The sequence below is a fragment of the Talpa europaea genome, assembly GCF_964194135.1.
Source record: "Talpa europaea genome assembly, chromosome: 4".
NCBI lineage: Eukaryota > Metazoa > Chordata > Mammalia > Eulipotyphla > Talpidae > Talpa > Talpa europaea.
Genome location: NC_140070.1, coordinates 105,774,707 through 105,792,128, shown reverse-complemented (window position 1 = coordinate 105,792,128; position 17,422 = coordinate 105,774,707). Strand labels below are relative to the sequence as shown.

Below are 17,422 nucleotides of genomic sequence, written 5' to 3'. Positions count from 1 at the left end.
CAACAGACTGATAAAATTTCAGCCTAAGTGTCAAAAAAGCACAGCTCCAAACGTTGTTAGTTTTAGATCAATAACTGAGACTTGAAAAACTAAAATCTACTTCAGGAAAAAAGTAAATATCACTGATGAAAGGAAGAAGCAAGTTTTACTATTTTTTAAACTTTCATATTGGTTTCATCTTTTTCTTAAACATAAAAAAAATCAATAGAATCTTTGTCATTAAAACTGCAGTTGAAAATAGGAATAGGCGTGCTTTACAAGAATAGTTAGCAGGTTCTGTAGTAATACAGACATCTGTTGATAAATGCTGTGTGTAAAAAAAGATCTCCATTTACATGTATTGTGTTTGAATCATGGTAGTAAAGAAGAGGATAGTTGTATCTGCTATGAATAAATTATACTTTTTGTAAAGTGGTCTCAAATAACTGTATCATCACCGGCTGACAGGCAGTTTTAGCAATAGCTTGATAAGTGATATCATTGCATGAAACGTAAGTTGGAGACATCAGGTGTTCCTGTACTTTAATTTAATGATGTGGGCTCAAGTTTACAAACTGCAGTTCATCTTTCGGTGCTGACTAGGCAGTTTGCTTATTGATTAATAGAAAGCTACATTAACAGTAAGATCTCACTTCTCTTTTATATATTTGTCTGTTTTATCAAAGAATCCTTCCCTTTTCTTTTTTGGATCAGGGGTCCAGTTGAACCATCTTCTTCAGTCTTGTCATTAACACCAGGTCACAATCAGGTAATCTGGTTTTTGCTGTTCCTAGTTTTTATTTATTTTTTAACTAAGGTAGTTTTCATCTGTTATAATATTAAAATGACCACTAATTGCCAGGTGTCTGGAAACTTTGCTGCCTGTCTTCTCAAACATTTGGTTAATAAAACATGCACCTGATACATGTGACAGTGTTTTTAGAACTAGACAGAAAATCTTTACTCACGCAGTGCTTCTTATAATACATATAAGAACACAACCAAGAGGGGGAACGATTAGCAATAAACAAATTTAAAGCAATCCAAGGTGACTGCAAAGTAAAAGTTGTTTGAGTTAGCAGTAGGTACCTCAATTGATAAGGAATATTGATAAGCTGATCCTAATCCCCACTTGCCTGTGCAAAATGATATTTTTGTTTTAGTTATCACATACAGACTTAGAATTTCATCGGAGAAGAGAACAATTAGTAGAGCGTACTCGCAGAGAGGCACAACTTGCCGCCTTACAGTATGAGGAGGAAAAAATAAGGACCAAGCAGATTCAAAGAGATGCTGTCTTGGACTTTGTCAAGGTGAGTCCTTTGAATTCTTTGAATGGTATTCCTTAAGTTCCTTACAAGTAAGTGCTTATTTGTTTTGCTGAGGCTGTCGGCTTTTGTTGTGTTAATTAAAATGTCACCTTTTTCTCACTGTAAGGAATTTCTTTTTTTAAAAAATAAATTAATTTATTTATATATATTTTACATCGTTGTTTGTTTTTGTACAGTGTTTGCTTTCTCCTCTCAGGTGTAGACCGCATAGAATTCCCACCCTCCATTCACCCATGCACCATCACCATAGTCCCCTGTGCTTTTCCCTCCCCTGTTCTGATCCTTCTCCCTTTCCCTCCTCGTAGAATGTCTCTGATGTACAGCTGCCTGCCATTTTTTTTTTTAAATTATTTTTTCCCTGATCTCTTATTTGGTTCCCCTATATTCCTCTTATAAGTGAAACCCTCCTATTTTTTTTCTTTTTCATTCTGGCTTATTTCACTGAGCATAATCCCTTCTAGCTCCATCCATTTTGCTGCCAATGGCATGAGTTTATCTTTTTTGATTGCTGAATAGTATTCCATTGTGTATCTATACTACATCTTCTTGATCCAGTCATCTATTTTTGGGCATTTGAGTTGTTTCCATATCTTACCTATTACAAATAGTGCTGCAGTAAACATAGGGGTGCAGGTATCCTTTTGAATTAATATTTTCATGTCCTTTGGGTAGATTCCTAGGAGTGAAATTGCTGGGTCATATGGTAGTTCCATTTTTAGTAGACTGAGGAACCTCCAGACAGCTTTCCATAGTGGTTGGACCAGTTTGCATTCCCACCAGCAGTGTAGGAGAGTTCCTTTTATTCCACATCCATGCCAACATTTGTTGTTTCCTGGGTTTTTTTTAAAGATTTATTTATTTATGCATACAAGAACTGGGGGACAGGCCAGAGTTGTAGGGGGTGAGAGACAGAGACAGAGTGGGCAACAGAACAGGCAAATTACCGAAGTACACTGCTGAGGGGAGCAGCAGGCAAGCCAGGAGAGGTCTGCTGCACCATGTGGTTTGCTCCCTGGCTGGCCGGGGATTGAACTCGTGCTACAGACAGAAGCTGCAGATTGCTTCATAGTGTGGCGCTTAACCCCTCGCGCCACCAAGGTGGCCCGTTTCCTGTTTTTTTTTTAACGTGTGCCTTTCTCACTGGTGGTAAGGTGGTATCTCATTGTGGTTTGGATTTACATTTCCCTGATTATAAGGATATTGAACATTTTTTCACATACTGTTGGCCATTTGCATTTCCTCTTGGAAGAAGTGTCTTTTTAGCTCTTCTGCCATTTTTTGACTGGATTGTGTACTTTGTTTTTGTTGAGTCATATGAGTTCTTTGTAGATCTTTGTCATCAGTCCCTTATCAGTTGTATGGAGTGCAAAAATTTTCTCCCAGTCAGTAGGGTGTCTCTTTGTTTTGGCTAATGCCTCTTTTGCTGTACGGAAGCATTTTTTTTTTTCAGTTTTATATATTTTTTACATCATTCTTCATTTTTGTACAAAGTATGCTTTCTCATCTCGGTTATAATCCCTGTGAAATTCCCAGCACCAATCCACCCATGTACCCTCAGCATAGACACTTGTGCTCTTCCCACTCCTTGTACAGAAGCTTTTTAGTTTGTTGTAATCCCAGCTGTTTATCTTTTTCTTCACTTTCTTTGCTTTGGGAGATGAGTCTTTAAAGATGTTACTGAGACATATGTCATGTAGTATTTTACCTATATTTTCTTCTATATATTTTATAGTTTCAGGTCTTATTTTCAATTCTTTTATCCATTTTGAGTTATTTTTGTGCATGGTGTAAGGTTGTAGTGTAGTTTCATTCTTTTTTTTTTTTTTAATAGAGGCATGTTGTTATTTATTTATTTATTATATTTGTTTGTTTTGTTTATACATGCACTGGGTACAGTCAGAAGTGCGGGAGGGTGAGAGAATTCACCAGAGCCAGAGCGGGGAGCAGAGCAGGCAGAAGGACCGAAGTACACTGCTGAGGGGAGCAGCGGGCGGCAGGAGAGGTCCGCGCGCCATGTGGGACCCTCCTCCGGTGGCTGGGGAGCAGCCGGGGATCGAACCAGCGCCGCAGAGGCCGCGGGCAGCTTCGCAACCCAGCACTCAACCGCTGCGCCACCTGGGAGGCCCTAGTTTCATTCTTTTGCGTGTGGTAGTCCAGTTTTCCCACACCATTTGTTGAACAAACTGTCCTTGTTCCATTTCATATTCTTTGTTCCTTTGTCAGAGATTAGTTGTCCATATACGTGTGGCTTTATTTCTGGGCTTTCTGTTTGAGTCCATTGGTCTGTATGTCTGTTTGTTCCAGTACCATTCTGTTTTGATTATGACTTAGTAGTATAGTTTGAAGTCCAGAAATGTGATAGCTCCATTCTCCTTTTTAGTCAGCAGTGCTTTGGCTAGTCAAAGTTTTTTTGGTTCCATATGAATTTCATCAACTGTAAGGAATCTTGACTAAGTCATGTAGCTGCCCCTGCTTGTGATTAGATTAATGGTTCGCATGGATGGACAGTCAGAAGTGATTATCTTGGTCTTAGGACAGTGACCTCTTACTCTTAATTGGTAATTTGTAATTAAACATACCACTTTACTGTCCTGCTGCCATTTCCTCAATCTCCAGTGCATTAGTAAAGATCAGTGAGGTTGTGAAAGTGCTTAAAGAGCCACACAGATGTATTGTTATCCAAACCTCTCTCTTAATTTTTTCATTCTAATGAATACCAAAAATTTGCGGGACCCCAGGATTAGTGCTTTAATGTCACTTTTGATTCTTTCTTTTCTCTTTGCATTCTCAATTATCAACCCCTCTTGATATTCTTTTTAAATATTTTTCAGCCTCTATAGTTGCACCAAAACCTGGTGTGGGTTTATTTTGCCTGTATTACTTCAGACTTTTTCTTCTATAGTTGCCTTGATATATTTTCTTCATAACTATGTGTATTTTTATTTGTTTATATCTCTCCAGTTTATCTGTAAACATCATGAAGATAGATACCATGCCTTGTTTATCACTGCTATGTCCCTGCTAGAGTCTAGCCCATTGTAAAGCTCAGTAAATATTAGTTTGTGTTTTTTTAAAAGATTTATTTATTTATACATACAAGAACTGGGATACAGGCCAGAGGTTTCGGGGGTGAGAGGATTCACCAGAAACAAAGTTGGGAACAGAACAGGTGGATTGACTGAAATACACTGCTGAGGGGAGCAACGAGTGAGTCAGGAGAGGTCTGCTGCACCATGTGGATAGCTCCCTGGCCAGGGATCGAACTCGTGCTGCAGTGACTGCATAAAGCTTCATAGGTTGCGTCTTAACCCCATGTGCTACCAGGGAGGCCCCTCAGTAAATATTTGTTAACTGAATGATTTAATGAAAGAATCTGTCTTGTTCCCCGAGTGCCTCTCTCTTGTGTTTCATAAATTGAAGACCATCTTCTTTAAGTACTATACACATTATAAATACTCTTATTATAAATACTCAAACATGTCAGGCCCATGATAATGAGCTTTAATACTCAAAAGAAAATAACACCTTGCCTAGGGTTAAATACTCAGCTCATAAGTGGTGGAGCAAGAATTCAATTCAAGACAGGCTGCCTCCAAACCCTACTCTGTCACCATAGTGCTGTACTGACTCTCAGTAAATAATCATAGCTGGTTCTTACTGTAGTCTCAGTACTGTCCTATACATTTTACATGTATTAAGTCATTTAGCTTGCCTTGTGTAGAAATCATAAGCTAGTAAGAGCTAATCACATTAATGAAATTTCAGATTAGAACTGAATCTTTTTTTTTTAAAGATTTATTTATTTATGCATACAGGAACTGGGGTGTAGGCCAAAGGTGTGAGGTGTGAGAAGATTCACCCGAGACAGTGGTAAGCAGGACAGGCTGAAATACACTGCTGAGGGGAGCAGTGGGCAAGATAAGAGAGATCTGCTGCGCCATATGGGTTAGCTCCCTGGCTGGGGATTGAACTCATGCTGCAGTGGCTGTGGATTGCTTCATAGTGCTGAGACTTAACTCCTAGAACTACCAGGGAGGACCCCCTAGAGCTGAATCTTGATCTATTAAGCACAAGAGAATAAATTGTAAAGCAAAAGAAAAACCCGAGACAAAGAATGAAAAGCTAATCTACTCATGTTAGAATGTGTTAGAAAGAAGAAAATGAATTAGAAAGTAATTGCAATAATTAGGGTACGATACACAATGAGGGCATAAAACTAGGTGGTTTCTGAGAATTCTAAAGGAGAGACAGTATTAACAGAAAGTGCTCCGGGTCAGAAATTTGCATCTAGTTTTGCTACTCAGTATATGCTTAACTTTTGGAAAGTGTGTGTCTTTAGTTGCCTCATGTGTAATATTTAATTATTAAATATTAGGTATTCCAGAATTATTATGGATGTGCCTAATTAATTAGTATGGTGAGTGCTGTGCCTCCTACCACCACATTGGATTTTATAAATTTGCTATAGGGGAGATTCCAAGAGAAGTATTATGCCTTGTACATAAATATGTAGTGGATGTTGAATAAGTCATTGAAGATGAGTGGGATAAAAGGCCCCAAAGCAAGATATTGAGGTTAAAAGAATGATTTCAGTGCTAGTCTAGCATTGTGGAAAGAATAGGATTTAGAGGGGCGTCCCCGGTGGTGCAGCGGTTGAGCGCTGGGTTGCGAAGCTGCCCGCAGCCTCTGCGGCGCCGGTTCGATTCCCGGCTGCTCCCCAGCCACCAGAGGAGGGTCCCACATGGCGCGCAGACCTCTCCTGCCGCCCGCTGCTCCCCTCAGCAGTGTACCTCGGTCCTTCTGCCTGCTCTGCTCCCCGCTCTGGCTCTGGTGAATTCTCTCACCCTCCCGCGCTTCTGACTGTACCTAGTGCTTGTATAAATAAATAAATAAATCTTAAAAAAAAAAAAAAAAAACTTAATAGCAATTTAAATAAAAAAAAAAAAAAAAAAAAAAAAAAAAAAAAAAAAAAAGAATAGGATTTAGAGTCAGAAGGCATAGGTGCAAATCTCAGCTGTGCTACTTACCAAATTTGTGACCTTGCACATAGCACTTAATCTCTTTTCTTCTCAATTTTGTCATCTTTAAATGACTATATTTGTGATATTTGTTTACTTCCAAGAGTAAGAAGAATTATGTGAGATACTGTGCAGAGGAACACATTATAAAAACACTGTACACAGGTGTTATTATTATTTGATGTATTAACATAAATGAGCAAATTTGGGGAATGGGCCAGTTAGTATAGGAATTTGTGTGTATGCTTTGGATATGATGAAATTGAGGTGACAGTAAAGTTTCCAAGTAGAGAGTTTCCATGGGCAGTTGAAAATACAAACCTGAGATTTCATTTATAGGAAAAAGATAAAGCTCTTAGCATCAGATTGATTCCTGAAGCCCTTAGAGGAAGAGAGAATAATTTCTTAGCAAGCATATAGTGAAAGATCACCACTCTGACTGTGAATGTGTTTATATATGTGTATGTATAAGTTTTTCAAATTTCTATTTATAGATGCTTATAGCCATATGAAAGTATTGTGTCATTTTATTGCTTTCCTGCATTTAAATTGTAAGCTACTTAAAAGGAAAGAGCAATATCTTCTAACCAGTAAGTCTAGAACAGTATCATATGCAAAAGATACAGAAATTAATGTGAGTAGTTATATTAGGAAATAGATTGTATCATTTCCAGTATTCAAGATTCTAACTAACTTCCCTTTTTTTGGGGGGTGGGGAATATACAGCAAAAAGCGTCACAAAGTCCACAAAAACAACAACCACACTTTGATGATGAGGTAAGTCTATATAATCACCTTTTCTTTGGAAGTATTTGTTATTACAATGGAAATGAAACATTTTGCATGTGATTATCATGTGTTTCCAGTGATCAAAATATTGCCATTTTCTCCCCCACTCCCTGTCACAAAATTCTTCTTATAGGAAGAAGACACAGGCCAGAGAATTTATCAGAATTCATAGATAGAGGCTTTTTAATTCTATACACATTCATCTGGAGAGTATTTATGTCTCTCCACCACTCCGACCAGATGTATCATCTCTCCATTTTCAAAGCATACTATGTAATGAGAGATAGTCATGGTAGCTGTATTTGACATGGGTGAATGTTATTGTTATTAAACATAAAAGGTATTTCAGCTTTAGTGCTCATTTCCTAAGTTTCATGTTTCAATTATACTTTGTATGCATTAGTCTTATATTATTAAGTAGTACATGATCATTACAAGTTAAAATTAATTGTTCAACCTTTTAAAAATTTAAGGACCTATTTTGATCTGTCAAAATAAAGCTTACTAAATAAATGTTTTTATTGAATTTGGCTTTCTCATTAGCCACTTTCCTTTATCTTTGCCTTCTCATTTTTTCAATTTATGGTCATTACTTCCTTAAAAAATGTATAAAGACATTATTTCATGTGAATTTTGACTTTGCTTTTTATAAAATAAGTTATTTGAGATTCTAGCAAATGGGACTTTACAAGCATCAATTTTCAGCACAATGTTTTTGAAGCATAGTGTTTCCAGAATGGTAAGATGTATTTAAAACGTTAACTATTCAATATAAAAGAGTTCTTAAAATATTGACAGACATATAATAACTACTTTTTATTTATTGGAGGACTTATGTATTGCTATAATACTTGAAAGATTCACTCAAGCATTTTCAGTCTTTTTTCACGTAGTAATAATTCTGTACAAACCTTTGACAACCAAATTTGGTAAGTTAGTACACTCCTTTTTTACTCCAGCAGTACCTTCTTTATGGTCATTCTGGAGTAAATCATTTTCTGAAAACCAAAACTTCTCAGGAAAAATGTACAACTTCTTAAGTACACTTTAAAAATTTCCAATTATATGCTTATGTTTTTTGTAAGAAAGGTAATGAAGAGATGCCTAAACTAGAAATCATGATTTTGGATGTATTGCTTTTAATTTGTCACTGACTCACGAAATGACCACAAATTCTTTATGTTATTACTCATCTGTACTTCAGCTTTCTTATCTGTGAACAGAGAATAATCCCTTTTCCCTTTTTGATTTAGAAAGTTTTTAGGCAGTAAGATCATATTTGAAGGTGTTGAGCTCTTTGGAAGAAAATCATTACTTAAAATCAACATATTAGCTATTAGGGTACATGAATTCCAAATGATTATGAATATGGTCTCATATGTCAGCATCTTCCCAAGTATGTCTTAATATGTCTCTCTGCTTATGTGTGTATTTGCAGAATACATTGTGTGTATGCATAGTTTATTTTTGACATTGCTTCATTTTTCTTCACCTCTCCAGTGTCACTTTCCATCCAGAAGGTCTCAGCACACTGATGATAGTGCCTTGTTAGTGGTAAGAGCCTTGCCCAAAATTGAGTTTTACATTGCTGGATCTAAAAATTGAAGAATAGCTATTATACTTTACATTCTGAAATTTGCTAAATACCATAAAACATGATAAACATCATTACTAAATACTTTACAAACAGCTACAACTGTTTCCTACATTACTATTTATGGTTTACCCAGTATTTCAGTGTTCTGCAGTTAGGATTCAGTGTCTTTGTTAGTCCTGCCAAAAGTAAAATATTTGCATTGAGAACTATGTTGGCATTGTATGTCTTTTGGGAGGAGCAGATGTATTATATTATTTTTTAAATGTCATATCTAATTCCAGATGCACTTATTTTATTAATTATTAGTCTGACTCATGAGTCATCTGTGTGTTAAATGGATTCCCTCCCTCTATAATGTTAATTATACAACTATATTTGGCATCCTATTTTATCTATTTTAAGCTACTGAAAATCCTTGACCTAAAAAAAAAAACAAAAAACAAAAAACCTACATCTCAGGATTATCTCTCCATTCCCATTTTTTGAGCTCAGGAAAACACTAACTTTGAATGCTATATACTGATAGTTTTTAACATTGGTTTTTTTTCATTGCCTATTTCAGTAACTGAACATGAATATAACAAGAAAACTTTATTGAAAGTCTTTTATCAGCCTTGTGAAAAAATTCTAATCATTTACATGATTCTCCATCATGTTTTATGTTTTTTTACAGTAGTATTGAAAACTTACCATTAAAAAAAAAAATCTGTCTATAGCAATCCCTGTCTTATGTGCTAGTCCACCATTGCACATACTGCATGAACTATATACTTCAGCATGACATTCCTATTACATAAACTTCCATTGTCTATTAAAATTTCTGTGTATTGTGCAATCCGTATTTCCTTGGAGATGGATTCAGCACATTTTAACTGGCAGTCTTATTGATAAATACAACCACCGGCCTCTGGAATTTCAGTGGAAGTTAATTAATATGAGAAGCAAGTTATAGTTTAAATAAATGCAGAAAAATATTGAGTGCCTTTGATGATTTAGAAACTTAACCAGAATTATCTCATTCACTCCTTGCAGCAACCTTAGAGTTAAGATTAAATTTATCACCATTTTACAAATGACTCCTGAGGCACAGAATGTTTTGTCTTGAATGTGACTTGTACAGGGTCACATAGCTAGCAAGTACAAGGTTGGGTTTAAATCTAGATCTAGCTGACTTGAGAAAAGGCATTAAACACCATGCTGTACTGCCTGCCATTATAATTGAAGACAATTTTAGAAAACTAAAGATGAGATTTAATTACATATGTAGTAAATCATCTGAGTGCCCAGACTTTTTTTGTCAAGAAAAAAGTAGAATTTAGAGAAATAACAGCAGAATCTCTTTAGCATGAAATTTGAAATGACCTTCAACTATTTTCAAAATGCACATATCACACACAGTTATTTCACCTAAATTAGATGGCCTTTCTAAGCAATGACCATATCTCACATAGTTTTATATGCCAAATAGTGTCCAAAAATTACTCTTCAGTGACTTTGAATGGTAGAATAAAGTCTAAACTTAACATGGCCTACAAGCACCTGTATACTTTGGCTGCTGTTCATCTGTCATTCTCTGGGTTCACACTATACCAGTATTTTTTTCAGCTTTTCAAATAGAGCAAGTGCTTTCCTCCCTCAGGTCTTTTGCAAATGCTATTCCTTCTGCATGACTTTCTCTCCTTCCCTCCATATAGTCCTTGGTTAATTACTACTCATCTGTCATCTTTAATGTGTTTTATCTGTAACCCCTTACCCCAAAATCAAATTTATGTCTCTGCTGTTATTTTTTCTTCATAGTATTTTATTTTTTTTTTTTTTTTTAATTTTTTTTTTTTTTAATAGAGGCATGCTTTTATTTATTTGTTTGCTGGTTTGTTTGTTTGTTTGTTTATACATGCACTGGGTACAGTCAGAAGCGCGGGAGGGTGAGAGAATTCACCAGAGCCAGAGCGGGGAGCAGAGCAGGCAGAAGGACCGAAGTACACTGCTGAGGGGAGCAGCGGGCGGCAGGAGAGGTCTGCACGCCATGTGGGACCCTCCTCCGGTGGCCGGGGAGCAGCCGGGGATCGAACCGGCGCCGCAGAGGCCGCGGGCAGCTTCGCAACCCAGCGCTCAACCGCTGCGCCACCGGGGAGGCCCCTCTTCATAGTATTTTAGATAGGTGGTTATTGTTTTATATTTCTCCCTTACTAGACTGCTAGACTCTAAGCATCATGGGCACAGGGATAGTCTCTGTTTCATTTACATATGTGTACTCAGTCCCTGTCTTTGTTCCTGGGATATATTACGTACTTAATAAATATTTCCTGAATGAGCACATAAATGCTGTGCACCTAATACTTGCTCAGTAAATTGTTTCATGATGAAAAGGTCTGATGCTGTAATGTCGAATTTGTTTTAAAGACCTTGAAATATATAGGCTTGAAATAAGTATTTGTAACATTTAATATCATTTACACTGAATTCTCTTAGAGCTGCCCTTCTGGCTTATGTGCTTTCATCTCTCTCCCACCAGCATCTCTATCCCATTTCTGGGTACTAAAAACTGTGGAGGTTCATTTCACTACTTGCCATTTTTCCTTTCCTTTTTTTTTTTTTTACAGATTATAGTGACTTCTAGCCTTTTTTATAACAAATTTATATAACATAAGCATTCATTTATACTGGATTAGCAGTTATTCCAGTGTAATCAATTTTAAGGCAGGCCAGAATCTAAATAGGTGAAGCATACACAGCGTATGTTGTCACATTCTTTTTCTTTGGTACATTGCTACTTTACTTTTTTCTACCTCAAGATAGATTATGTTGCAGTGTGTGCTACGTGCTTTAAAAAAAAAAAAAAAGACATGGCTATCTATCAGCTCTCATTTAAGAATGCAGCTTATTGTGCTGGCCATCTAACTTGTAAACTCCCACATGTTTGTTATTTATCCCACAATTCAAATATTTGTGATCCTGGTTTAAATTTTTGTATCTATTTAACTTGTAAAGGCTTTAATATCTTTAAGCCTTTAGCATTTATTAAATTTAAAGTACAGTCTTATGCTATGCCCTTGTGAAAGTCCTGCCTACTCTGATTTCCTCTTTTCACCAAATGAAAATATTGTCATATATTGAGCAGCATTTACCTATAATTCAACACAATAGATTCTAGCTTCTTATCTCTAGTTACATCTCTAACATAGATCTAACTAGTTGTACGTAGATTAGTGAAAAGATGAAGGATTCAAAGTAAAAGAAAATTCCACTTACCCTCTTAGAGGTCATTTGGACTTTCACAAAGGCACAAAGAAAATGCTGGTTTATTCTTAAGGTATGTTGCGGAATCCTTATGTCCTGGCTTCTCACGTCAGAAACATTATTGAATTATAATAAATCTAATTTGGATTAATATTTTTAAAAAATTGTTCTTATACTCTTTCTGCTCAGTTAAAATGCACTCTTTGACTGGATTAGTTTCTCTGTCATGAGACCATTCTAGGACTCACTCATTTTTAGAACTGTTTTGCTGAAAGATACTGATGTTCTGAGTTTCTACTCAGAACCATTTTTAACAAATCATGCTTTTCATTTCCTGCTTAATATGATATGAGGTATTAAAATATTTTGAATTGTAGAGATAGAAAAACTGCTTTATAAATTTTGGGGGTTTTTCCCCAAATATTCTTTTTGCCCTATCAGTGACATTAGTAAACATTTTGAAAGTTGTCAATTTCCTTTCCTCTTCTAATTTTACTGACCAGACTCTTGACCAGCCAGCTGCCTGCCTGCCTGCCTGCCTCCCTGACAGTTGCTAACAAAAATACTGCCTGTTTCTTCTTTCTCTTTTGCTATTTAGTCGCTGACAGGGTTGAATCAAGTGGGCTGTGCTGCTATGCTGCCTCAGTCTTCTGCCTTCGTGCCTCTTAAGGTATCTCTTGTTATTGTAATTCACTAGGAACTATGGGAGGGATTTTTAAAGAAAGTCCTAAGTTTTCCAGTGGACTGATCTAGCAGTTATCTGGAATCTAGCATTGCATGAAATATATCTCAGTTTATCAAACAGTTTGAGTTTACATTAATTTCACTTGTTAGTTTAAATAGGGTGTGTTAATTCTTTATATTCATAGTCTGTTTGCAATGTTCGAATTTTTTTATCAGAGGTTTTTTTGGTCGTAAATTATTAATTTAGCTCTGTTACCTAATGTGCATGTAAAATAATTTGATTCCTGTTCCCCACAACTGTTACTGCCAAAACCCTCTACAATAGGGGTTCAGCAAACTATGGCCCCTCGGCTACCTATTTCTAAAAATAGTTTTATAGGCAAACAGCTACTCCCATATGTTTATGTAATATCTATGGCGACTTTTGCACTTCACAAAACAGTTGAATAGTTGCTCTGAAGATCATAAGACCTACAAGACTAAATGAAGAACCTGCAGTATTTTACTTTTTGAAGACTTTTGGGCCTTCAAAACTACTCTTTAGTGGCATTATATGGTAGAATAAAGTGCAAACTTCTTAACATGGCCTACAGGCACCTGTATACTTTGGCTGCTGTCTCTGTCATATCTGGGTTCACACTACACTGGTATTTTTTTTTTTAAGATTTATTTATTTTTGAATATAAGAGCTGGGGTACAGCCTAGAGGTGTTAGGGGTGAGAGGATTCACCAGAGACAGAGTGGGGAACAGAACAGGCAGATTGACCGAAGTACACCGCTGAGGGGATCAGCGGGCGAGACAGAAGAGGTGTGCCATGTGGGCTGCTCCCTGGTTGGCCGGGGATCAAACTCATGCTGCAGAGGCTGTGGACAGCTTCACAGGCTGCTTCTTAACCCCTCCTGCCACCAGGGAGGCCCTGTACTTGTATTAATAATTCTCACTGTTAAGAAGTTTCCTCTGTTTATCTGTCCTCTGTGGTTTACATTTGTTTCTTTTTTCCTTTCCAGTGTGGTGATTTTCTAGTTATTTAGAGTCTTTATGAAAAAAATCTTTGTATTTGAAAACAGTAACGATGCCACCCCTCTCTGCTCCCTAAATAAACTCTAATCCTTTTATGTGCTTTCCCAGCCTGTCAGTCCTTATGAACTTTCCTAAGTTCTCTGCCTTGCATTTTAGCTTCAGAGCCCCTGATTTGAAGTGTAGCGTTCATTAGAACCTGTCTGGTACTGAGCATGAAAGAAGGGTTTTCACATGTCTAACTAACTCTGAGTATTAGCTTGGCTTTTTCCGTTTTGGTATTTATTTTACTTAATGGCCACCATACCACTCAGATAGTTATACTCCTAAGTGATAATTAATTTCCACATCGTGTATCTTTTATTCTCCTAAATACTTAATTTTGTTTTTTGAATATTTTTATTTCTGTAATTTATCAGAATACTTTCAGATTCTTGCATCATGTCCTTCTAAATACTGACTCCAACTTTATAACATCTGTAAACCTTGTCTCTTGTTATAAAGATAAATAAAGCTTTATTTATAATTTTCTTCAGTATTAACGCCTTGCTAGCCTTTCTTAGCTAGGTGTTCTTTATTTGAATTACAATACAGAAAATTATTTGAAGTTATACACCCAAGAAGGCATTCTAGATGGGTAGGAGAGAACTGAATTCATTACACTCATTGATACCTTAGAGTGTTGGGGCTTATTGTCTCCCAGAGAATCACAGTCGAGACAGGCCAAATCTGGGTGTGCAAAGAATTGTGTGATGAATCTAACTTTCTTTTTGTCAATTATCATACCTGCTGCACTATAAAATGATTAAAGAGATCTGGGTATTTTTTTGGTATCCCAATTACTTTAGAGTAGGTATACACTATAAGCATGATTTTATTTCTTTTGTTTCTTAACCAGGCTTAAAGTTGAGTTCATGTCAGTGTTTGAGATTATTTCTTAACTCTCTTTTGCCCTCACTTCTCCAAGAGTACTATCTCAAAGATAGTTGATGATCTCAGAGTGATTTGAACTCATTATTTTTCTTTTTCTTTAAAAAAAAAAAGATTTATTTATTTATTTGTTTGTTTATACAAGCACTGGGTACAGTCAGAAGCACGGGAGGGTGAGAGAATTCACCAGAGACAGAGCAGGGAGCAGAGCAGGCAGAAGGACCGAAGTACACTGCTGAGGGGAGCAGTGGGCAGCAGGAGAGGTCTGGGCGCCATGCAGGACCCTCCTCCAGTGGCCGGGGAGCAGCTGGGGATCGAACCGGCGCTGCAGAGGCTGCGGGCAGCTTTGCAACCCAGCGCTCAACTGCTGCGCCACTGGGGAGACCCAGAACTCATTATTTTTCTATCCTAGAATACAAATCACTTAGATTTAGATCTTCAGTAAAAGTACATTTTAAAAGCCATCATTTTATAAGTCATCTCTGTTGTGGCTTTATTTTTTATTACAGTCAATTGTATGTTATCTTTTGATGCTTGTGGACTTAGAGAACATTTGCTGCCATTCAGTGGAATTTATTTCACTTCATCTCATCTAGTAGAGCTGCCTGTTACCATTTTATTCTTTAATATGTTTAAACTCCTACTCAAACTCCTACCAAATAGGTTTTTAAATTTTTTTTAAATATTTTTCTTCTACCTCTGGCATAATCTGTACTCTTCATGTTTTTCTATTTCAGCCATTGATCCTTAAACAAGTCTTTATCCTTGACTTCTTTCTTCATAACTCATATTCCTTGAAAATAAGGATAGTCTTCTGTTTCCTTATAAAGATAATCGACTTTTGCCTCAGTTGCCTGTTCCTTTTACTAGTTGCTGTTGCTTATTTTAAATTAAATTTATTTTTTTAAAAGATTTATTTATGCATGCATGCAATAGCTGGGGTACAGTCCAGAGGTGTGGGAGGTGAGAGGATTCAGCAGAGACAGAGCGGGGAATAGAACAGGCAGACTGACCGAAGTACTCTGCTGAAGGGAGCAGGGGGCAAGTCAGGAGAGGTCTGCTGCGCCATGTGGTTTGCTTCCTGGCCGGCTGGGGATCGAACTCATGCTGCAGAGGTTGCGGATAGCTTCATAGGTTGCGTCTTAACCCCTTGCACCACCAGGGAGGCCCTTAAATTAAATTTACATTTCTTCATAACATCTTAGTTCATTGCTCTCTATAAACTTGATGAACTATTTTTGCTTTTGTACAGAACAAGACAATACACCGCTTCACTCATTGGCACATTTTATTTTTTAATTCTTGATTCATAACCTAAGAATATCAAACTAAGGAACTATTTCCACAAATTTGTCTTCTAGATCAGTCCAAGAATTTTCTCAACAGCATGGCTCCATTGTTATTTTAGCAGTTTAAATTACCCATCATCATAAATTTCATCTGACCCAACTCATAGTGAGATTCTGAAAATAATAAAACCAAAAGAAAGGGAAAAAAACATGGGAGCAGTGGTATGGGGGTGTGGAGGTGTGTGATTCTGTTGATTCAAAAGTGTCTTTAGTTATCATATAAAATTATATTTGAATTACTGAGTATACATAACTAGATTTCAAGGCCTGAAATATAGTTGATGTTATTCTAGCTTTCCTTGATTCTACTCCTCCTTAACTGCATTTCCTTTTTTCAGGTAAACTTTTGCTAGTTATCTACCTCTTCCTCCTTTGGTCAATGAATTGAAACTTGTACTTAAACACTTGAACTTGGAAATACAGCTATCTATCACCTTTAAAACCCTTATTTCCTAACTGGAATGTTACGAATGTTTGATTGGACTAAGTTTGATATTCTTCATTTTCTTAACACATTAAATTTTATTCTCTAGAGGGGGATAAATACTTTAGTAACTATAACAGAAAAATACTAGTATAAAGTGAAATTTTATTTTCTCAGTAAAATTTTCTGCCTTACATATGATTTTTAGTCATAGGAAAGGCCTTTTTATAATGGAACTATCTTTAAAGAATGCATTATATAACCCTTGAATTCTGTAGTACTAAATAAAAACTCTTGTTTTTAAAAACATGCAAAATTCATATACCATCTTACTTCGAGACTTTATTTTGAAGAACAGCTACATGGTTTTTATCTTTTATAATCCCAAAGTTACCATAAATGTGGAAAGTACCTCTTCTTAAATAAGAATAATTCATATATCTCTGTTTCTTTGCAGAATAATGACAGATCTAATACTGTGTCAAGTTCACCTACATCAGAAACAGGTAATAGACACAAAGGTGCATTAAAAACCATATCAAGATTGGGCCTCCCCGGTGGTGCAGCGGTTGAGCGCTGGGTTGCGAAGCTGCCCGCAGCCTCTGCAGCGCCGGTTCGATCCCCGGCTGCTCCCCTCAGCAGTGTACTTGGGTCCTTCTGCCTGCTCTGCTCCCTGCTCTGGCTCTGGTGAATTCTCTCACCGTCCCGTGCTTCTGATTATACCCAGTGCATGTATAAACAAAACAAACAAACAAACAAACAAATAAATAAAACATGCCTCTAAAAAAAAAAAAAAAACCATATCAAGATTATAATTGTTTACCAAAAATTTCCTGAATAATTACTTCTAGATAGCTTTGGTTTCCTTTCCTGAGGTGGGAAATCAAACACAAAATTGGAAACTATCTGCATATTTTCCATTTTTCAATTCAACAATTCAACTCCTCACCCCTTCTATATGAACAAATGAATGGGAGCTAGAAGGGCATAGATCTGTAAGAGACTGTATTCAATATATTAATATTTGTTCTTCCTTTATTATCAAAAGTAACATGCAAAAATA

At 36.5% G+C, this 17,422-nt stretch overlaps 1 protein-coding gene across 3 annotated transcripts in view; it reads left to right on the top strand.

Moving 5' to 3' along the window:
* LRCH3 (leucine rich repeats and calponin homology domain containing 3) overlaps positions 1-17,422 on the top strand; it is a gene marked incomplete at its 3' end in the record, with an annotated part of 97,840 nt that overhangs the window by 62,356 nt on the left and 18,062 nt on the right. For 2 of the 3 annotated variants that reach the window (XM_084231567.1, XM_084231566.1), the window contains exons 11-16: positions 694-748; positions 1,143-1,292; positions 7,055-7,105; positions 8,618-8,671; positions 12,553-12,624; positions 16,817-16,865. In XM_084231567.1, coding sequence (XP_084087693.1) covers positions 694-748; positions 1,143-1,292; positions 7,055-7,105; positions 8,618-8,671; positions 12,553-12,624; positions 16,817-16,865 — 431 coding nt within the window. Of the gene's footprint in view, positions 1-693; positions 749-1,142; positions 1,293-7,054; positions 7,106-8,617; positions 8,672-12,552; positions 12,640-16,789; positions 16,866-17,422 lie in introns of all 3 variants that reach the window. The other variant, XM_084231565.1, reaches the window with a different exon arrangement.